This window comes from Episyrphus balteatus, chromosome 1, assembly GCF_945859705.1.
Source record: "Episyrphus balteatus chromosome 1, idEpiBalt1.1, whole genome shotgun sequence".
NCBI classification, from domain to species: Eukaryota; Metazoa; Arthropoda; class Insecta; order Diptera; family Syrphidae; genus Episyrphus; species Episyrphus balteatus.
Window position 1 is genome coordinate 114,568,900 of NC_079134.1, and position 24,483 is coordinate 114,593,382.

At 32.8% G+C, this 24,483-nt stretch overlaps 1 protein-coding gene across 4 annotated transcripts in view; it reads right to left on the reverse strand.

The window, feature by feature from the left end:
• Positions 1-217: 217 nt before the first annotated feature.
• The window catches only part of LOC129906568 (endophilin-B1), a 36,438-nt gene continuing 12,172 nt past the window's right edge, over positions 218-24,483 (reverse strand). The window contains exons 3-7 of one of the 4 annotated variants that reach the window (XM_055982377.1): positions 10,994-11,057; positions 8,955-8,990; positions 8,656-8,846; positions 1,472-1,640; positions 218-1,404 (exon numbers count right to left, since the gene is read on the reverse strand). In XM_055982377.1, the coding sequence (XP_055838352.1) occupies positions 1,279-1,404; positions 1,472-1,640; positions 8,656-8,846; positions 8,955-8,990; positions 10,994-11,057 (586 nt within the window). In that variant the 3' untranslated portion in view covers positions 218-1,278. Of the gene's footprint in view, positions 1,405-1,471; positions 1,641-7,873; positions 8,391-8,655; positions 8,847-8,954; positions 8,991-10,993; positions 11,058-24,483 lie in introns of those variants that run through there. The other 3 variants (XM_055982378.1, XM_055982379.1, XM_055982380.1) reach the window with 3 other exon arrangements.

Sequence of the window (24,483 nt, forward strand, 5' to 3'; positions counted from 1 at the left end):
GCTGTTTAAATAAAATTATTACAATGGGACGAAACTATAGTAAGTTAACGTGACATAGTTTTTAAAATCTAGCTTGAAGACAGTTTTCCAACTTTTATTTTATAATAAAGTCCTAATTATTTTTCATTTGTTTTACAGCTGAAAGCTATTTTTTTAACCGATTTCCAAAAAGGATGAGGTTCTGTATTTTTTTTTTGTATATGTTTGTTACCTCATGTTCAAAAGCTGGTGGTCAATTTACTCCAGTTCTGGCAATAGAATCTATTAGAAAGCTATAAATCAGTTTCGATTAAAAAATGAATTTGCTAAGTAATATCCAAAATTGCAATTGCCAATTATTTATTTTGAGTCCAAAATTTAATAATCTTGAAATTCGAAAAGTTTAATTCTCGAGAACTCTAGACAATTTTTAATAAATTTATTAGTTTGTTTTTATTGCCAGCAAGGTGAAGTTTATCTGATGGATGATAAATTATATGCAAACAGCGACACCAGCGGGCAAAACTAAACACGTTTAATTGTTGGAAACCAGATAGAAGCGAGTGGTCATCACCTGGGGAAAGCTAGTTTCGACCCGTGATTTATTAATGAAATGGATATTGAAATGCTATCCCTTCGTGTGTTCTTTATTCTATGAATGTCGTATGAAAAGTGTTTGCTAAATTCCTTATAAAAAAAAACGTTAAATTTTTGCCTACGAACAGAATATTTTTTTCATTTTGCATATCATTGAATTCAATTACATAATTATAAAGTTGGGTCACTGTGGTGTATGCGTTGTTTATAAAAAAATTGTGACTAATGCGACACAGTGAATTCATTTGTAATAATTCTTTAAAGATACATTTATCGCAATTTTATTTAAAATTTTAAGAGTATATTTAAATTTTTGTTTTGATTAAAAAACTGATTTTACATTATATAATTGGAACAAAATTAAAACAATTTATAACAAGGTTGTCTTGGAAGCCCAATACAAAATTTTAAAGAGTTAAAATTCTTAACAAATAAATACAAATAAATATAAATCTCTTGTTATTAATCAACAATTTATAGATACAACATAATATATATTTTCATAACGTTTTTATCTATTTTTTTATGTTTTGTTTATATCCTTTTTTAAATATGTGGGCATTTATTATTTTATTACAACAAATGCTTTTGCAAAAACTTACGTGGAACACATTTTCGAGAGTTGATAATACGTTTCTTATTAAGTAAGGTACATTAATATTTAAAATAATAATTTAGTTGATTAATCATCTCATAGTTCTTTTATTCGTTTTCGTTGACATCATCAAGCATTTCAAGGAATGCCCGCGGCACAAGACCTTTCATTAAGCCTTGTTTACCATACATGTATTCACTGTGCTGTGGTGAACATTCGGTCACAAAAATAACCTTAAGTTAAAAGAAAAAAAAATGACATTTTCGAAATAAAATTCTAAAGAATTTACAAAAATTATACCTCATTTGCTGTAAGACTAAGTTCGGTATGGTCATTTGCATCATAAGAGCACAGGACACGGGCTCGTTTCATTTGATCCGGATTCATGTCAGGATTACGATTGTTTTCTTCATTGGCTTTTGAGTTGTTGCCTGAATTGATGGGTACATATCGAGTGGGACCTCCCAGACTAGATTGCGAGATGAAATTAATGATGAACAGTGAAGCTGGCTTGTATTTTTGGATTTTCATAACAAAAATTATTTGTTACGTTTTAGATTATGCGACACAGTTATGTATATGTTATGATTGCATAAAAATCAAAAAAATTGTTATGTACATACTAAGAAAACATGTGGCTACAAAAATAGAGTACTTTCAAGAATCATAAGGATTGTCCCCGATTTCAAAGAACTTCATATTGAAAAATTTAAAATTCTCCATTTATTTGAATGATTGCTTTTCTCAACCTGAATTTAATGTTTGTTTGACTTAAGTCATACAACATTGTATAAAAAATGGCGCTCATTTACTTGAACAGTCATAACTCAAAAAAACTGTTTTTTCAGGAAACGAGTTTTAAATTTATTATCGATATATTTTTGTATGTAAAAAATTAGTTTCTAAAACAAAATTAGTGATAATATTAATCGAATTGTATTATATATTTTTCAAAATCGGTTGTAAGTAAACAAGCAAGAATATTTGCCCCTCAATGCGGATTTTGGGTATTGTAAAAACAACTACATAAAGGCTGAAATTTCAAAATCCTAAATTAAGATCTTGGGATGAATTTTTTGAAAAAAAAAAGGAAAATGACCTAATTTAATGACTTAAATTTACTGATTGCAATCAGTAAAACATTTCAGATTCCTGATGTTTCAATTTTTACTGATGAATTTTACTGATAGATATAACTGAACCCTAAGCGACGCACGCTGTGAGGCTCTATTCGAGAGCTTTCCAAGAAAACTCAATTCAGTTTTAAAGAACAAAGGATTTGCAAAACAATATTAAACAAAATATAGTTTTAGTAACGGTAAGTAGCATAAACAAGCAATTTTATTAAAATGTGCTAAATTTATGTCCACACAAAAAAAGTATGTTTTTAGTAATGCATTAATTTTTTTTTTTCAGATATTAAAAATATAAGATTATTTTTTGGAAAAATATAATTATATGTGTAAATGTTAGTAAAAGAAAAATAAAAATACTGAAAGAGAAACAAGTTTTGTAAATATAATTTAATTTTTTTCTTTTATTAATGTGCTAAACTCTTGTCCACCACTGTATATGTACCTATATAATAGTAGGTCTGTTTAATGAAGAAAAACTGAAACAGAAAAGATCAGAACAGTACAAATTCTTGAAAACTGTCAGAACAAAAAAGATCAGAAAAGTACACCTTCCTATTTTATAGGGTTGACTTTTGCCCATCAGTTTTGAAACTTAAAATTAAAATACATTTTTTTTGTTATGACTTTTCATTCAAATAAATTATAATTAATCAGAATATTTGTTTACATTTTGTATTTTTCTTCATATTAAGAAGATTCTTAACAAATTTCCATTATTTTGAAATTATTTAAACATATTTTTGAAAGAATAAAACAAATCATTTGCTGTTTGACACTTCTCACTCGTTTGCTCTACCTCAAAAGAAGGAGCAGAAAAACTTGAACTAATCCATAGAGGAAGGAATACCTAGAGACGCGACTTCGGTTGGTTTTTCTCTTCCACCCTACAAGCTGCAATGAGAGGAAAAACTCCACAGTGCTTATATGTGTTAGTTTTCCCGTGCATTTTAAATGGCACCAACACATTCAACTGTGGAGTTGAGCTCAAAACAATTAAAAACAATATTCACAGATAGGAAAACAAGAGAAAAATAAGAGAGATTATCTGAAATTAAATTTGCGGGTGTTTTAGGTAAGGGGGGTACGAGTCGGCTCTCTAGGTATTCCTTCCTCTATGAACTAATCTGTGCTGGAAAACTTCATGAAACACAAAATGACAGTTTGTAGAACAGTTTAAGGCAAGGTTTTCCTTCATGAAACACACAAACCTGTAATTTTTGGATTTTTTCTGTGCGGATCAGATTCATTAAACAGACCTAGTATTTAATAATTTTTAACTGGACTAGGTACTTTTTTCAGTTTCTTAACTTTGGACTAAAAAAACTTCCAAACAAAAACAACAAACTGTTGGAAATTTGATGTTCTATAACTTTAGTGTTGAAAAAAAATGTACTATTGACATTGTAAAAAGAAATATAACGATAAACCTAAGCTCAGAAATATCAATTGTTAGGATGGATACTTAAACCATCCTCACACTTTCTTTTTGTATAGTCCTTGAGGTTATGAACAAATTTGTTCTCTTTTCGATAGAAAATAATTTCTCAGTACACAAATTTGACAATACATTGCACTTTAATTGAGTTTTGTTTATACTTTGTCAGATCGTTGTGAGGCTATTATACATAGCTGTTATTCACCTAGAATATCTCGAAAGACAAAGTCAGCACTTATTAAATAATTATGAATACTGTCCTTATTTTTAAAGTTAAATTTCTTACTTTTCTTGAAGCTCTCATTTGCCACTTACTTATACAAAGTATGTTATTAAAAACTTAGAGGGCTTTTTGGTTTAGAATGGTTTCTAAAGTTGTTTTATTACCTTACCTGCAACTAGTTTTCAAAGTGTGCTATGATCTTAGAGAATATATAAAATGGAGAGCTTGTGCAGTTCCATACGTGAAGCTTTTATTGTTTCGGTAATTTCGTTTTCATTTGATGGCTGCCTGTGACCAAAGAAAAATCACGTTGATACTTGGAAAAGAGGATAAGCATACCAAGTGTCCCCTATCAATGCATATCGCTTTACAATATGTATTAGAGATAGCAACAAGCAATCCATGTTATATATTCTCTAATTCTATGATACGGATGTAGAATTAGAGGTATATTTAAATATACATATTTATATTGACTTATTGAAAATACCACCTAGAAAACTTTTCACTCGAAATATGTACATTGGTACACCCGCTTGCAATTTCAAAAGTTATTACCAGTTTCTGCTAAACTGGTTTCTTGTTGATCTCTCAAGCCTTCAAATGCTTCGAATTTTATCCAAAAAATAGTTAAATTTTCAAGCATGGAAAACTCGAAACTATGTATTTGAAAATCACAATTCGGACAAAGTGAAATGGAATTTTTTCTGTTTTGTTCATATGAGTACATATATATTTTTGGAAATTCGAGATTCTAAATTTTCTAAACTATCATGTCAATAAAACTCTGAACAGAATATATTGGACCAAAACAAACAACAGCACTCATTTTGTGAAGGAGATTTTCAAATAGAGTGCTATTATTTTCAGGTACGACGGCAATTTCTTCTCTAATTAAATGAAAAACAACTACAGCCAAGAGATTAAATTTAAAAAAAAAAATAATTCTTTCACACATTTTAACATAAAAAAAAAATAAAATTATACATACATAATGTATGTTATGTATGGTTGAATTCATAAACGCATCTCTGCATCACAAAGAAAACACTACCTCAACTACAAAGCACCACGTTTGCACCAGAATACTTTTGATTAAAGCTTCACTGCGTTAATGAATTCAGCCTATATGTATTCTATGTATATTGATTACATGGTTAGAAATATTTTAGTATAAACTTAAAAAAAAAAAAAATAAAGAAAAAGATAAAAAAGTGATTGAACCAGATTGAAAATGCAGTACCTAACTACATGTAAAAATGTATATTTTATCTTATATATATAATTCTCCTGTGCGTTTGTTTGTGAGCCTACTCCTTCTAAACGACTGGACAGATTTTTCTGAAATTTGGTGGGTGTGATAAGGTCCATCAGCGACAGGTTTTGTTTCATAATTGGACCCGGTAGGTGGCGCTGTTGTCGAGTTGTAGGAAAATTGCATATTCTGAACGAACGACTGGACAGATTTTTGTGAAATTTTGTGTATGTGATAAAGTCCATCCGAGACAGGATTGTTTTATAATTGGACCCGGTAGGTGGCGCTGTAGTCGAGCTTTAGGAAAATTGTATATTTTGAACGAACGACTGGACAGATTTTTGTGAAATTTTGTTTATGTGATAAGGTACGTCCGAGACAAGTTTTTTTTTATAATTGGACCCGGTAGGTGGTGCTGTTGTCGAGTTTTAGGATAATTTCATATTTTGAACGAACGACTGAACAGATTTTTGTGAAATTTTGTTTATGTGATAAGGTCCGTCCGAGACAGTTTTTTTTTATAATTGGACCCGGTAGGTGGCGCTGTTGTCGAATTTTAGGAAAATTGCATATTTTGAACGAAAGACTGGGCAGATTTTTATGAAATGTTGTGTATGTGATAAAGTCTATCCGAGACGGGTTTTGTTTCAAAATTGGACCCGGTAGGTGGCGCTGTTGTCGAGTTTTAGGATATTTTCATATTTTGAACGACGACTGAACAGATTTTTGTGAAATTTTGTTTATGTGATAAGGTCCGTCCGAGACAGGTTTTTTTTATAATTGGACCCGGTAGGTGGCGCTGTTGTCGAGTTAGGAAAATTTCATATTTTGACCAGACTGGGGGCCAATTTGGTTCTGTGAAAACGTGAATCGAAAAAAAAACTTTTTCATTTTAGCTTTCAAACACTCTTTTCACTTTTTCGATTCATTTGAAACGAAAAACGATTCTCATCCTATGATATCACAAATAATTTAGTGAAAAAAATATATATTTATATGAATATTTTTGATGTTTGTTTTCATTTTTTCACAGAACGAGAATAAAATGAGTGAACAAGTGAAAAGCTTTTCGTTTCACTTATTCACAGAACCAGAATTGGCCCCCTGGAGAGATTTTTCTGAAATTTGGTGGATGTGATAAGGTCCATCCGAGACAGGTTTTGTTTCATAATTGGACCCGGTAGGTGGCGCTGATGTCGAGTTATAGAAAAATTTCATATTTTGAACGAACGACTGAACAGATTTTTTGTGAAATTTTGTTTATGTGATAAGGTCCGTCCGAGACAGGTTTTTTTTTATAACTGGACTCGGTAGGTGGCGCTGTTGTCGAGTTTTAGAAAAATTGCATATTTTGACCAGACTGGAGAGATTTTTGTGAAATTTTGTGTGTGTGGTATGGACCCAGTAGGTGTCGCTGTTGTCAAGTTATAGTTAAATTCCATATTTGAAGTCCGAATGACAGTAGATATAGATTTTTATGAAATTTTGTGTGTGTGTGTGTGTGTGATAAGGTTCGTTCGAGACAGGTTTTGTTTTATAGTTGGACCTGGTATGTTGTCAAGTTATAAGCAAATTCAATATTTGGGGTTCAAAATCGCTCATATTCAAGGGTAATAAAAACAAACATGAATTAACTCTTTAAAATGTTAGTCCCGCAAAGAAAATTGTTTACCATCAGTATATCTCAATTAAATTTATGACTGCATCTTAAAATCTGTTTAAGTTGTTTCAACTACCATTAATACAATTTCCGCATAAAAATCAAATGATTTATTTTTTTTAAAGAAATATTTCGACGTATGTATGAATAGAATTAAGACGAAATCTTTTCATTTTTAATCGTTTTTTTTTAAGATTTTATCCTATTGCTATTGTTTCGGTTACTGGCTCCAACATTACTCACACGGTAACGGTTTAGAAACGAACAAATACAAACTTCAATGAAACCAAAATATGTAAGAGAGAGAATACTATTTTTAAAGTGGATTAAAAATGAGCGTTGAAAGTGGATGCTACATTCCGCAAATAAAAATTTTGGAAGTTAAAACGAAAGTCAACAAAACAAAAACAATGGTTGTTTGTATAGTCGGTTTACGGACGATAATTTTACGTGATAACGTCATAAGAAAACAGGTTGTTTAAACAAAAAAAAAGTAAAAAGATCGTTCTTGGTGTTGGAATTCCAGGCCTCTGGTGCAAAACACAAATCATTAACAGTTTCACAAAAGAAAGGGAGAATGAGTCATATTTTTCTATAATGGCAGGCGGGATTCATCGATTTAGGCACTTTTTGCAAAAAAAAATAAGAAGTGAAACCAGAGCCAGTTTTTGTATATTTGTGAATTATATAACCTTTATTGGTTGAATAAATTCCGATAAAAATTTGTAATAGCTGTCAAACAAATGATTTGCTTTGTTTAATATTTTAAACAGTTTTACATATGTATGTACCTATGTGTAATGGGAAAAGGTTAACACATTACAAAATCAAAAATTGGAAATAAAACTTGGAAAAGGGGGAACGAAGTCCGCCGGGTCAGCTAGTGTTTAATATATTATTTAATCATTTTAATAATTCAACAATATTTTTTATAAATATATTTATCCTAAACTATTAATTTACAAATTATTCAAATGTAGTTCCAACTTTTATACACACTTCAACAGAATTTAAAAAAAATGTTTTTTATTATAATAATTTTTGTTTTTGTAAGTGAGAAGATTAAATAACATGCGCATTAATTTTTATATATTGATATTATATTTTAAAATGGTATAAGCATTTTTAGTAATAATAATAATAATAACAATAATAACTACATAGAATTTACAAAGAAAAACATTTACACAGAAAAAATAGTACATACTATATAATAAGACAAGATAATGTGTAATTTGTCTGTATACTGTATTTGACCAAAGAGATATAAAGATAGAGAATAGAATTACGAACACGAATAACAATTAGGACAAAAACCGAACCGGAGTATTAAGATGTAGTTTAAAGTATGGATATATCACTTGTGTCATAGGTGATATTCATGTCGTTTAATATATGTGAATTTTGATTGTGAAATGAGGATATGGTTTGTTCGCTGCTGGGATGGACAGTGGGAGGCCCATCTACATCTTCGCTGTTTATACGTAAGCGAGGTGTGTGTGGCCGCATGCTGCAAACCAAGGAAGGAAGATGTTTTTCGTTTGTTTTTGTCTTTTTCTTAAGTTTTATAATAAATTATGTAATAATGTTTCTAATTGGAAATGAAAAAAAAAAAAATTTAAATGAGGAGAAAATAATATAGAGAGTATAAAAAAATAAATAAATAAATAAAAATAAGGCAAAGAATATGCTTTTACAAATAAAAATTACCATACTCATTACTAGCACATTCTAAACAAATTTAAGTTTATAAATGATGCAACTATATTTTTTACCTTGCTAGATCGTTTTGAAGATCATTCATTACTTGGACGCACTGTGAGTAATATCGAACTTGAGTTTCAACGAACGAGTGTAAATGACGCAAGTGACTGGCTTGAGAAGTGCTAATGCCTTCCAAGAGAAGTTTAGTTATTTCAGCTTGTCGGTCGAACTCAGCTTGCGCGACGCGTAAATCTCGTTCAGCCTATAATTAAATTTAAATAAATATTTTGGTATATAAAAGAATATAAGCGTTTGTGTTAAAGAACGTATAGAAATAACCAGTTTTAAACTGAATATTTTATAGTTATACCTGCTCCAAAGCAGCCTCTGGAGAAATACCATCTTTCTGTGGTTATTCCAAGCGGCAAGAAAATAAAAAAAAAAAATATATAAATTTTTATATTTTAAGGGCATTAGAATTTGAAAAAAATGCCTCTTCTGATTTATTTAAAAATCTTGTATTTCAAGCTGAATTAATGAATTTTTCAAACTCAATGCAAATGACTCAAGGACATTATGTTGAGGTCCAAGGGAATTAATAATATGTGTGTTCAAAGAGGTTGTTCTGGACCGTTCAATTGTTCAAACTCAATGCAAATGACTCAAGGACATTATGTTGAGGTCCAAGGGAATTAATAATATGTGTGTTCAACGAGGTTGTTCTGGACCGTTCCGAACACAAAAGTTCATTGAAGCTGTCTGGATCAGTATAAAATAGGATTTTCTATTCTTGCTTTTGAGTCAAGGGTTAGAAAAGATTCGTGAGAACTGCCAAATGAGTTTGTTGTTGTTTTCTGTTACGATAATTGTTCAACGCAGGTCACTTTAACTTATATTCCGAATTTTTAAAGACTCTGATTGTTCAGATGTCCTAAAAAGTTAGGTGACATTTAGTTATGATTTTTAGAAGGAAAGTTTGTGTTAGTAAGAAAGTCTGTGTTAGTAAAAGTGATAAAAGCACCAAATGAACTACACATAAGAACTGAACTTTATGATTTGTATGCTGGATTTACATACGTCTGCATTTCCAGATCTGCATTGAAAGGAGACACAGCATTTAAGAACCACAGATGTTGGATAGAGAGAGTAGATGAAAATGCAGACATCTTCACAAATGCAGATTATAGGAAGATTATGGCGAAGACGAACATGTTCGTCTTCATCATTGCCTCTCCTTCATACGTACGGATTTAGGTATTATATCTATCCCCCTTACTTTTCTGCATGCAAACTTATGTAAATCCAGCATTATTCTCTGCTTATATTACTTTTGGGTTTGGAGAAGTTTAGGTTTGTTTACGTTTTTCTCAATATTTGTGAGGTCTTGTAAGAAAACTTTTATCATACAGGGTGCCCCAAAAGTCAACGTTGAAATGAAAACGGTTGATAGGTTAGGTGGTGACTGTTATCAGAAAAATAATTTAAAAAATCGCAGACATATATTTTGGAAGTTATGGGCATTCGAAAAAAAAAATCGAAATAATGGTCACCCTGTGACGGTCTTTCATGTGCCGTGACTACAAATCTTAAGTTTTCTCAATTTTTTCTTTTGATACGGAACCTTGAATAACCCTGCTAACAAGTGCATTCAAAAATTTTAACTCAGCTACATCAGTTTTAAAGCAAATTTCCAACTAAGTAAACACAAATTTTACATGACCCTAATTCAATGAACCGTAGTGTAAAAAATGCACTGCGACATTTCGGCAAGTTACCTTAAAAGTTGGTGTGTTCAATTCTCTTTTCAAAATAGTATAACATTGTTGAGAATATTCCATAAATAACGGAAATAAAAATATTTTTCTTAAGAAATCCGACTTTTTTTATTAGGTAATTTTTCCATATTATTTAATTTTTTAACCCTTCTAGAACTGAATTTGATTTTTTGGTCTTTTTTCACCGAATTTTGTTTTTGGAACGAATGAATCTTTTCAAACTAATGCCATTTCTTAGAGTTAGTTGGTCGCCCGATGGGAGCACAGGATTTTGCGATCACCCTGAACTACGCCGCCACTTACAAAATTTCACATCATTAAAAATTTTCACATTAGCCTATAATGATATACTTAAACAAACTCCAAAAGAAAATAATGTTTCTCCTTTGTTTTATAGGCTTATGAAAATGACACTCGATTTCGTGCTTACAAAGTGTTATTACCCTTTAAGTTAAGTTATTCAAAAAAGAGAAAATATAATGTAGAGGAAGGATTCGGGACTGGGAATTTGTGACAGCATCGTTGCAAATTGTAAAAAGTAATGGCGAAAGAGAATCATACAGAATTATTTCGTTTTATTCAAACGCACACATGTTGTTTTTAATAAATTGTCGTCATGCATAAAGGTACTTACAGTTTGCTGACCCAACATGCTCCTTGCTTTGCGCACACGATTCTTGCAGGCATCCAAATCTAACCTAAAAAAAAGAAGACAAAATAGATATTTAACACAATTTTAAGTATTATTGTTAAGTACTTTTTTTTAAAGTTATTTATTATTTAAAAGTATTTATTTATTTCAGACATTTTTTACAAAACTTTGGGCGAATTTTGATTAGCATAATTATGGAAAAGCCCAATACCAGATTTTTTATTTTACTGTAATGATAACACTGGTTTACAAAATTAAACTTTTTTTTTGTTGCCGGAACAAAAATATACTTTTCTGAAGGTTTTCGGTATGCTGAACTTGAATCCGAAGTCAAAAAAATTCTAGCAGCTCCCGTTTTTGAGATATTACCGTTAGAAAGTGCAGCACTTCGGACCTTATTCTTTTATATAAGGAAAATTGTTTGAGCATATTTAGTAACGGTTTTTATAAGAACTATTTACCACCTTTTTAAATCTGTTTAAATCTCTCCGATATCTTTTTTACTTCCCGAGATATCCTCAGTTGTTTGATATTTTTAAAAATTTTATAATGTCATTATCTTCTTTATGATATATGAAGCCAAACCCACTGACTTCAGTTTAAGATATCTCAGGCAATACATAAGATATTGAAAAGATTTAAACAGGTATCGAAAGATGGGAAATAGAAACCGTTACTAAATATGCTCAAACAATTTTCCTTATACAATAGAATAAGGTCCGAAAAACTCAAAAAAACGTTTTTTTTGCATTTTCTAACGGTAATATCTCAAAAACGGGAGCTGCTAGAATTTTTTTGACTTCGGATTCGAGTTCAGCACACCAAAAACCTTCAGAAAAGTATATTTTTGTTCCGGCAACAGAACCCTTGTAACCGTTTTAGTTATTGTATCTTAAAAATTGTATCTAATATACATAAGAAGGCACTTTGTTTTAAAAGAATCGATAGATTCATGTTGTAGTCGCTACTGCAACCATGTTGCACTCGATAGTGCAACAATGTAGCAATAAATTGTGCAACCATGTTGCTGTGAGTGAAGTTGCGGCAACAACTGTTGCGACAAATGCCCAAAGAGAAGGTCCAATGATTTCAGTAAAAGAAGCTTTCTTTTTTATTTTAAATATATTGAACGCTATCTTACGGTAGGAAAAAACATTCGACAAATTACCGTCATTACGAAAACACAAAAGTGGTACTTCTCGTGTGTGAAAAGAAATTTAAGGAAATTTAAAGAAATTTAAGACAATTAAGATTGCAAGATAGTTAAACTATCCTTTTTATATATAAGTTGTGAACTCAAGTTTTAAGGTAAATTAATTGACCCTTAGTTTTTGAATTTTTTTTGTTTAATTAATAATTTTTTTTTAAATTATAGGCGGTTCTTGAATATAAAAGCCGTCATCTATTCTACTCTGGTGCTAGACAAGAAATTTCCATTCCGGAAAAACCCGGAAAAGTCTCACCGAATATCCCTAATAATACCAGGCGAGCAGGAAAATTAGGCAGTGACATAACAAGGAAATACATAAGTTGAAATCAACTAAATTTAAACCGACCGAAACATAATACCTGTCGACTAAAAATAGTCCACCGATTCTTCAGCAAGTACATAGCTCAGAGGTCTTACGCTCCGATATATGCGAACGAGCTGGGAAGGTTCGACGTTCAAATCCCGAGCCGAACCAATTCAAAAATTATTTTTTTTAATTTTTTTTATATTTTTTTAATTTTTAAAATAAGATTTTTTGTTTAATAAGTAGTGTTTCTGATAATTTGCCATAATTTTGCTCACCGCGTTACTTCAAAAAAAAAGTGTTGGAACAATTTTATCAGTACGCGAACCGTACTTAAAGTAAAGTAACTCACGAAATTAAAAGTGTTATATATATAATATTAAAATTTGAAATTTGTGAGTGAACGAGGGTTGAAATCCTCAAAATCAAAAAATCAACACCTACTTCAGCAGTGGCCACTTAAGAAGGAAATAAAGGGTGAGTTTTCTCTTTAAAATTGATTTCATAAATACCTATTTACTTATATATATATATCTACTTATTATAATAATTGCGGGAGTTAAAAGGGTATATATTGTGTGGGGATCAATGATAAATTAATTAATATTAAAATTGAATTAAAGAGGATTTTTATATCCCAGAACTATATAATAAATCGAAGACGTATTTATAAGATTGCGAAGAACAATTATTTTAAGAAAGTGATTCCGTGGCATAATAAAGCAAATTAATACATAAACTTACTTAAAACTTAAACTTATATATCTATACTAAAAAAAAAAACTTGAACTTATAAATCTATACTAAGAAACTTAAACTTTAATTTTTTTATTATAAATATTGATTTACATTTGAATTTTTAAACGAATTAAAAACACAAACTTATAATCATAAATAAAACAAATGTAATAAAACTTTAAGTAATAAATTTTTCTTATTTAAAACCAATATGAATATAATATATCTATTTTCATGAAGATTTTGAGAATCTCACTATGAAGAGTGAATAGAGTAATTTTATAAAGAGATGAGGAGGGCAGTTTGAGAGAATGATGTTCTGGGAGTGAGAAGATACCTAGTTAAGGGATCGTCTAAGAGAGTACGACGACAATGGTAGGGAGGCCAAGAAGGATTCTCGCGCATCTTCAAACACCTATAGATGCTTAAAGTCTGATATGATTAAATTTTTTTTTGTAAGGTATAATAAGGTCAAACAACCCACCCCACCGACGAGCTAAAATGGGAACTAGCATATCAGCACTGACCGAAAGCCTAAAATAATACGTTACAAAATGGCGCCCGCAACGTGGAGCCCACTATTACAATATAGTGAGGCTAATATTTTACTGAGCCACTTCAATTTGATTTTTTTTAATATTTATTTTTTAATTGAATTTTAATTTTGTTTTGATTTTTGAACAACTGGGTAGAGTCGTTCTTGTGAGTCCCTATGACTGGATGTAGAGCATTCGGTATCGAGTTGCAACAAGAAAGACGAAACCAAAGAAATATCCATATACAAGAAGGTATAAGGTTTCGAGTCTGTGAGTATCGATTTGGTACTCGTAACGCCGAACAAATTTAGCCCTTGCTTGGAGATTTAAGTGGGAAGAAGACTCGCCAATGCGGGAGTGTTTGCAGAAGTCCTTCCCACAAATTCTCAGAATTCTTTTATTCTTTTTTTTAGAGTCTTTTCAGATGGGAAGCGTCTGTTGATGTCCTATTGAAAGAAAAAGAATTTAATTTCATTATTAATAATTGTAACATTAGTTTCAGATACATACCAATAGTTTATTTTAATTTTGTATATCTTGGCTCGCAGGACTACGGTGTCTTCTCATTCTTAAGATTTTAATCCTCTCATACATCGTCATCCTCATCTCTTTAGTAATCAATGCAAAGTTTCTGAAAAGGAAATAATTTAACAAATATAAAAACGTTTGGTTTTTACATTAAATTTTTTTAAACAAAATATATTTAAAAATAGATTTTGATTTTTTTTCTTATTTATTTATACATAAACATATCTTTATAACTGAATTATAAACATATCTATTCATTAAAACAAAATACAAATACAATTTTGAATTGGTTCGAGTTGGTGAATAAACTTTTCGGTTACTCAATACGAAAAATTGAAAGGTGTTTAGAACTATCTTTTTGGGGTTCAAAAGCATGAGCCAAAACGGACCAAGGAAAAGTTTTCTTGGCAGTAGTTGGGGAAATCTTCGAGCAATATCTGAAGCGAGATTCGAAAGCTTTGTACGTCGTTTTAATAACACGATAGATAGATTTAACTTAGATCAGTCAGTAGATTTTTCAAGAGAATTAAATTCAATTATTTCAGAGTATAGCGCCGACATGTCGAATGCAGAGGGTTCAGTAGAACCTTCTGAGGTGAATCAAAGCACAGAGTCAGATGTAGACTTAGCAAACAAAACGTTTGAGAATGGAATAGATCCTACACGGACAGTACAGGCTGTCCCACCTGGGGCAGGGACTTCCAACACAGTCACTGGTACAGGAAGCATTGAACGTGATGATTTTGCTGATAGGGTCGAGAGAAGTCTTATCGATAATCAAATGCGGGTATTCGAACAAATGAAACAGTTTATGGAAAGCGTTAATAAACGCATAGATGCACTCAGCAAACCTGTAAATGCACAGGGTACCACTGATTTTGCGGGAAGTAATCCGCAACCGGCTGCATCTGAACAATTTAGACACCACTTCATGTCTCCTTTGACTGGAGATTTTGGTGCAATGTCGTTAGCAAACTCAGATGATTCTGAAAAATGCCGTCTCGATAGATGGCACATAAATTACGATGGCACAACTAATGTAGGGGATTTCCTATTCCAAGTAGATACGTGTCAAGCTTCTTCCAGATACTCAGATAAGCAAAGTACTTCAAAGTTTCACACAATACTCAGTGGCAGTGCTAATGTCTGGTTTTGGAGATATTTGCGCAAAAAACCGGAAGCGAAATTGGCAGAAGTAAAATCTGAGATGCGGAAGGAGTTTGGAAGACCTGAAAGTGATGTAGATATTTATATGCGTTTACTTACTCGGAAGCAGGGGTCTAAAGAATCCTTTGACGAATTTTATAATGCCATTATTACTATCAATGATAGAATGAAAGAACCTTTCGACAACAAGAAGTTGGCAAACGTCATACGAAGTAATGTTCGAGATAAGTTGGGGGAGATTCTGCTTTCTGCCGATGTAAAAACCTTAGAACAAGTAAGAAATAAGGCAAGGGAAGCAGAAAGATACCTGGCTAAACGGGTTTCTTCGCCAAAAGTTCATGAAATAACTTTTGAAGAAGAACTAGACCAACCAGACCTAGAAGGTGAAGAAATTGCGGCCTTTTCGCATCAAAATAGGGTAGGGTCATCACCAAGTTATAGCTGCCATAATTGCGACGAAAAGGGACACTCCTATTTATATTGTCCTTCGCACACACGTAACTTGTTTTGTTACATTTGTGGAGCAAAAGGCGTAACTACAGTTGAGTGTGGAAAACATGCGGGAAACTTTCGACGGGACGAGAAGAAGGGCTGGGAAAGTCGTCCCTCGAAAACCAATCAAGGCCCTTCCAAACAATAAATAACATTAATAATAATAAAAATCTCACCTCTGAAGAAATTGACTCCCTACAACAACCGGGAGCAGATCAGCAGTGTCAGGAATTAGGGAGTAAAATCGAAGAGTTAGTTCCAACAAAAATCTTGAAACGTGAAGTATCAGAAGAGCTTCATAGTCATCCCATGCACACGTATGAACTTAAGTCTCTCCATGATCGCAAGCTAAATTACGAAAAAGCCCGTGCTAGAATTATGGGAACAAAAAATTTAGTAAATAAAAAAATACAAAGGTGTAGAGGTAGATATAGAAATCGAAGAAAAATAAAAAAACTCATTGTAGACTCGATAATCTGTTCAGAAACAGATGGTAGGATGTACGCTAACGTACTACTTAAGGATGAAGCTAATTTCGGGTTGTTAGATAGTGGAGCATCTATCTCGGTGTTAGGTAACGGGTGTTGGGATTTAGTGAAAAGAATTGGAGTCGAAGTAAAACAATACAAAAATCTCGTACGTACAGCGGACGGCAAGTCCCACGATATTGTAGGGTATTGTAATATTCCTACCAAATATAATGGCGTATCTAAGCTCATTTCTTATTATTTAATCCCAAATTTAACCCAAAAACTATATCTAGGGATGAATTTTTGGAAAGAGTTCAATTTGTTACCACAGATAAATGAAATTCAAGCCGACTTACACGATAACGAAAATCAAACGAGTTTTAAGGAAGAGGCAGAGCTTATAGATCTTACTCCAGAACAGAAAGTAAAGCTAGAGTCAACAAAAAAATTGTTTCCCAACTTTGTAGAGTTAGGTTTGGGGAAAACTAATATAGGTATACATTCCATAGACACAGGTACAGCGGTTCCTATTAAATCACGACATTACCCATTGTCCCCGGTCCGTCAGGAAGAAGTTTACAAGGAGTTGGACCGCATGTTAGAACTTGGTGTTATCGAGGAGTGTAATTCTCCGTGGTGTTGCCCATTGGTTTTGGTTAGAAAACCCGGCAAAGTTCGTTTGTGTTTAGACTTTCGAAAAGTCAATGCTGTCACGGTAAAAGATGCTTACCCAATGCCTCACGTCGATGGTCTTTTAAGTCGTATAAAAGATACGCATTTCATTTCGGGCATTGATCTCAAGGACGCGTATTGGCAGATTCCATTGGAAGAAAGTTCTCGGCCTAAAACTGCGTTTGCAGTCCCCGGGAAACCGCTTTACCAGTTTAAAGTCATGCCATTCGGACTGAGTAATGCGGCACAGACTTTGTGTCGTACGCTGGATAAGGTTCTGCCATCGCATCTGAGAGACAATGTGTTCCTGTATCTAGACGACTTATTGATCTGTACAGAAGATTTTGAAAGTCATATTAGCATCCTTACTGAAGTTGCTTCTTGTTTGCGCCTAATCTAACCATAAACCTCGATAAGAGCAAGTTCTGCATGCGGGAGATTAAGTATCTTGGATACATAGTCGGCCAAGGTACTTTGAAGACTAATCCTGACAAGATTGAGGCAATGGTGGACTTCCCCATCCCTAAATCTCAAAGACAGGTTCGAAGATTCTTGGGACTCACTGGGTGGTATAGGCGTTTTATAAAAAATTATTCTGACCTAGCAGCCCCTTTAACAGATTGTCTGAAGAAGAAAAAGTTTGAGCTAACTACAAAAGCATTAGAAGCTTTCAGTAATCTAAAAGAAGCACTTATTTCAGCACCAGTATTAAACCAACCAGATTTCAAGAAACCCTTTACAATACAATGCGATGCTTCATCGGAAGGAATTGGAGGGGTTCTCTTCCAACTAGATGAGAATCAAAATGAAAAACCCATTGCTTATATGTCAAAAAAACTCAACAAAGCCCAAAAAAATTATACAGTTACTGAATTGGAATGTCTGGCTGCTGTTTTAAGCATTAGGAAATTTCGAGCGTACGTTGAGGGATTACCTTTTCGAGTGATAACTGATCACTCAAGTCTGAAATGGTTAATGTCGTTGAAAGACTTGAGTGGGAGGTTGGCGAGGTGGAGCTTGGAGCTGCAAGGCTTCGATTTCAGCATCGAACACCGAAAAGGATCTCTCAACGTAGTGCCCGATACCTTATCTCGAATGGATATGGAAGATATTTCAACGACAGGGTTTGAATTAGATGAAAACATTGATGAGATTTTTGTGACATGCATTGGGGATGAAGTAGATTTGGAAGCAGAAGATTTCGATTCAGAAGAATATTCTAAATTAAGAGAAAATATTATCTCGGAACAAGATGCACTTCCAGACGTAGTGGTCTCCGGTAAATATGTTTACAAAAGAATTCGTTTTAGAAGTGGTGAAATAGGTGAAGAAGATTCTCTCTGGAGGCTTTGGTTACCCGAAACACTTACACAGAAAGTAGTAGAGTTAGCTCACGGAAGTAGACTATCCTTACACAGTGGTTTCGCGAAAACCTATGAAAGAATCCGTGAAAAATACTTTTGGCCTAAAATGGCCGCAGATATTAAAAATCTCGTAAATGAATGTGAAATTTGTAAGACGGTAAAAGCCCCAAACATTTCGTTACGTGCTCCCATCAAAAACCAGGTTATGACCGAAAGGCCGATGCAACGAATTTTTATAGATTTGTTAGGACCTTATCCAAGGACAAAGAGTGGTAACGTTTACGTTTTTATAGTGTTAGATCACTTTACTAAATTTATTTTCTTGAAAGCGCTATCGAAAGCAACTTCCACTAAAATTATTCAATTTTTAGAAAATGACATCTTCCACCAATTTGGAACTCCGGAAATAGTTCATTCAGACAATGGTCGGCAGTTTGTGTCGAAAGATTTTCAAACCTTTTTAAATAAATACGGTGTTAAACATCAAAAAACGGCCTTATACTCTCCACAAGCTAATAATTCTGAAAGAGTAAATCGAAATATTTTGAGCAAATTAAGAATAGTCATCTCTAAGGAACAAAACGACTGGGATATACACTTGTCGAGCATAGCGTGTTCTTTACGCTCGGATGTACATGATGCAATAGGTTGTCAACCCTATTTTGCACTATTTGGGCAAAACATGGTAGTTCATGCATCTTCTTACAAAATAATGAGAAACTTAAAGGCACTCGCAGATCCCGAAATAACAACTACACCAAAAGAAGCAAAAGTAATTCTATCGCGGCAAAAATTATCTGAAAATTTGAAGAAAGCTCACATAAAATCTAAAAATACTTACAATTTGCGTTCCAAGCCGGTTGATTACAAAATTGGACAGGAAGTCTTTCATCGAAATTTTGCTCAAAGTAGCTTTGCGCAAGGTATAAATGCTAAATTATTGCCTAAGTTTCTCAAATCTTGAGTTCTTAGAAAAGTCGGTTCATGTATGTACGAACTCGAAACTCGTGATGGCAAGCGTTTAGGTGTTTTCCACTCTAAAGATATAAGACAATAATCTGAAAAAAAAAGGAAGAAAATTACAATGTTCACAATTAACATCTACTAAAAATTTGTTTGTTTGACTTATCTGAAATGCCCGGCAAGAGACTTTAGGGCGTTAGGTACGGCTCCCACGTTGTTAAGATGGAGATATAATCAGTTAAATTTTAAGTCACACAACATCGTTTGTGATTTGCTAGCATTCGTTTCTTTTGGTTGAATGACGTATCGAGTTTAGTTTATATTTGTTTAGTTAATTGTAGGTTATATGTTAACGTTTGAAAAAAAAAAAAAATAATAATATCACTAATAACTTACTCCTTGAATTTTTTTATCACTTGGTTTTGAGTGTATCCTCATGGATAGATTGACGATTATCGAACGTGGGTTCATAAGCGTTGTTTTCGAGAATTTTGTCTTCAAAAACAAGCTTAGCCCTGTAACCGTTTTAGTTATTGTATCTTAAAAATTGTATCTAATATACATAAGAAGGCACTTTGTTTTAAAAGAATCGATAGATTCATGTTGTAGTCGCTACTGCAACCATGTTGCACTCGATAGTGCAACAATGTAGCAATAAATTGTGCAACCATGTTGCTGTGAGTGAAGTTGCGGCAACAACTGTTGCGACAAATGCCCAAAGAGAAGGTCCAATGATTTCAGTAAAAGAAGCTTTCTTTTTTATTTTAAATATATTCAACGCTATCTTACGGTAGGAAAAAACATTCGACAAATTACCGTCATTACGAAAACACAAAAGTGGTACTTCTCGTGTGTGAAAAGAAATTTAAGGAAATTTAAAGAAATTTAAGACAATTAAGATTGCAAGATAGTTAAACTATCCTTTTTATATATAAGTTGTGAACTCAAGTTTTAAGGTAAATTAATTGACCCTTAGTTTTTGAATTTTTTTTGTTTAATTAATAATTTTTTTTTAAATTATAGGCGGTTCTTGAATATAAAAGCCGTCATCTATTCTACTCTGGTGCTAGACAAGAAATTTCCATTCCGGAAAAACCCGGAAAAGTCTCACCGAATATCCCTAATAATACCAGGCGAGCAGGAAAATTAGGCAGTGACATAACAAGGAAATACATAAGTTGAAATCAACTAAATTTAAACCGACCGAAACATAATACCTGTCGACTAAAAATAGTCCACCGATTCTTCAGCAAGTACATAGCTCAGAGGTCTTACGCTCCGATATATGCGAACGAGCTGGGAAGGTTCGACGTTCAAATCCCGAGCCGAACCAATTCAAAAATTATTTTTTTTAATTTTTTTTATATTTTTTTAATTTTTAAAATAAGATTTTTTGTTTAATAAGTAGTGTTTCTGATAATTTGCCATAATTTTGCTCACCGCGTTACTTCAAAAAAAAAGTGTTGGAACAATTTTATCAGTACGCGAACCGTACTTAAAGTAAAGTAACTCACGAAATTAAAAGTGTTATATATATAATATTAAAATTTGAAATTTGTGAGTGAACGAGGGTTGAAATCCTCAAAATCAAAAAATCAACACCTACTTCAGCAGTGGCCACTTAAGAAGGAAATAAAGGGTGAGTTTTCTCTTTAAAATTGATTTCATAAATACCTATTTACTTATATATATATATCTACTTATTATAATAATTGCGGGAGTTAAAAGGGTATATATTGTGTGGGGATCAATGATAAATTAATTAATATTAAAATTGAATTAAAGAGGATTTTTATATCCCAGAACTATATAATAAATCGAAGACGTATTTATAAGATTGCGAAGAACAATTATTTTAAGAAAGTGATTCCGTGGCATAATAAAGCAAATTAATACATAAACTTACTTAAAACTTAAACTTATATATCTATACTAAAAAAAAAAACTTGAACTTATAAATCTATACTAAGAAACTTAAACTTTAATTTTTTTATTATAAATATTGATTTACATTTGAATTTTTAAACGAATTAAAAACACAAACTTATAATCATAAATAAAACAAATGTAATAAAACTTTAAGTAATAAATTTTTCTTATTTAAAACCAATATGAATATAATATATCTATTTTCATGAAGATTTTGAGAATCTCACTATGAAGAGTGAATAGAGTAATTTTATAAAGAGATGAGGAGGGCAGTTTGAGAGAATGATGTTCTGGGAGTGAGAAGATACCTAGTTAAGGGATCGTCTAAGAGAGTACGACGACAATGGTAGGGAGGCCAAGAAGGATTCTCGCGCATCTTCAAACACCTATAGATGCTTAAAGTCTGATATGATTAAATTTTTTTTTGTAAGGTATAATAAGGTCAAACAACCCACCCCACCGACGAGCTAAAATGGGAACTAGCATATCAGCACTGACCGAAAGCCTAAAATAATACGTTACAAAATGGCGCCCGCAACGTGGAGCCCACTATTACAATATAGTGAGGCTAATATTTTACTGAGCCACTTCAATTTGATTTTTTTTAATATTTATTTTTTAATTGAATTTTAATTTTGTTTTGATTTTTGAACAACTGGGTAGAGTCGTTCTTGTGAGTCCCTATGACTGGATGTAGAGCATTCGGTATCGAGTTGCAACAAGAAAGACGAAACCAAAGAAATATCCATATACAAGAAGGTATAAGGTTTCGAGTCTGTGAGTATCGATTTGGTACTCGTAACGCCGAACAAATTTAGCCCTTGCTTGGAGATTTAAGTGGGAAGAAGACTCGCCAATGCGGGAGTGTTTGCAGAAGTCCTTCCCACAAATTCTCAGAATTCTTTTATTCTTTTTTTTAGAGTCTTTTCAGATGGGAAGCGTCTGTTGATGTCCTATTGAAAGAAAAAGAATTTAATTTCATTATTAATAATTGTAACATTAGTTTCAGATACATACCAATAGTTTATTTTAATTTTGTATATCTTGGCTCGCAGGACTACGGTGTCTTCTCATTCTTAAGATTTTAATCCTCTCATACATCGTCATCCTCATCTCTTTAGTAATCAATGCAAAGTTTCTGAAAAGGAAATAATTTAACAAATATAAAAACGTTTGGTTTTTACATTAAATTTTTTTAAACAAAATATATTTAAAAATAGATTTTGATTTTTTTTCTTATTTATTTATACATAAACATATCTTTATAACTGAATTATAAACATATCTATTCATTAAAACAAAATACAAATACAATTTTGAATTGGTTCGAGTTGGTGAATAAACTTTTCGGTTACTCAATACGAAAAATTGAAAGGTGTTTAGAACTATCTTTTTGGGGTTCAAAAGCATGAGCCAAAACGGACCAAGGAAAAGTTTTCTTGGCAGTAGTTGGGGAAATCTTCGAGCAATATCTGAAGCGAGATTCGAAAGCTTTGTACGTCGTTTTAATAACACGATAGATAGATTTAACTTAGATCAGTCAGTAGATTTTTCAAGAGAATTAAATTCAATTATTTCAGAGTATAGCGCCGACATGTCGAATGCAGAGGGTTCAGTAGAACCTTCTGAGGTGAATCAAAGCACAGAGTCAGATGTAGACTTAGCAAACAAAACGTTTGAGAATGGAATAGATCCTACACGGACAGTACAGGCTGTCCCACCTGGGGCAGGGACTTCCAACACAGTCACTGGTACAGGAAGCATTGAACGTGATGATTTTGCTGATAGGGTCGAGAGAAGTCTTATCGATAATCAAATGCGGGTATTCGAACAAATGAAACAGTTTATGGAAAGCGTTAATAAACGCATAGATGCACTCAGCAAACCTGTAAATGCACAGGGTACCACTGATTTTGCGGGAAGTAATCCGCAACCGGCTGCATCTGAACAATTTAGACACCACTTCATGTCTCCTTTGACTGGAGATTTTGGTGCAATGTCGTTAGCAAACTCAGATGATTCTGAAAAATGCCGTCTCGATAGATGGCACATAAATTACGATGGCACAACTAATGTAGGGGATTTCCTATTCCAAGTAGATACGTGTCAAGCTTCTTCCAGATACTCAGATAAGCAAAGTACTTCAAAGTTTCACACAATACTCAGTGGCAGTGCTAATGTCTGGTTTTGGAGATATTTGCGCAAAAAACCGGAAGCGAAATTGGCAGAAGTAAAATCTGAGATGCGGAAGGAGTTTGGAAGACCTGAAAGTGATGTAGATATTTATATGCGTTTACTTACTCGGAAGCAGGGGTCTAAAGAATCCTTTGACGAATTTTATAATGCCATTATTACTATCAATGATAGAATGAAAGAACCTTTCGACAACAAGAAGTTGGCAAACGTCATACGAAGTAATGTTCGAGATAAGTTGGGGGAGATTCTGCTTTCTGCCGATGTAAAAACCTTAGAACAAGTAAGAAATAAGGCAAGGGAAGCAGAAAGATACCTGGCTAAACGGGTTTCTTCGCCAAAAGTTCATGAAATAACTTTTGAAGAAGAACTAGACCAACCAGACCTAGAAGGTGAAGAAATTGCGGCCTTTTCGCATCAAAATAGGGTAGGGTCATCACCAAGTTATAGCTGCCATAATTGCGACGAAAAGGGACACTCCTATTTATATTGTCCTTCGCACACACGTAACTTGTTTTGTTACATTTGTGGAGCAAAAGGCGTAACTACAGTTGAGTGTGGAAAACATGCGGGAAACTTTCGACGGGACGAGAAGAAGGGCTGGGAAAGTCGTCCCTCGAAAACCAATCAAGGCCCTTCCAAACAATAAATAACATTAATAATAATAAAAATCTCACCTCTGAAGAAATTGACTCCCTACAACAACCGGGAGCAGATCAGCAGTGTCAGGAATTAGGGAGTAAAATCGAAGAGTTAGTTCCAACAAAAATCTTGAAACGTGAAGTATCAGAAGAGCTTCATAGTCATCCCATGCACACGTATGAACTTAAGTCTCTCCATGATCGCAAGCTAAATTACGAAAAAGCCCGTGCTAGAATTATGGGAACAAAAAATTTAGTAAATAAA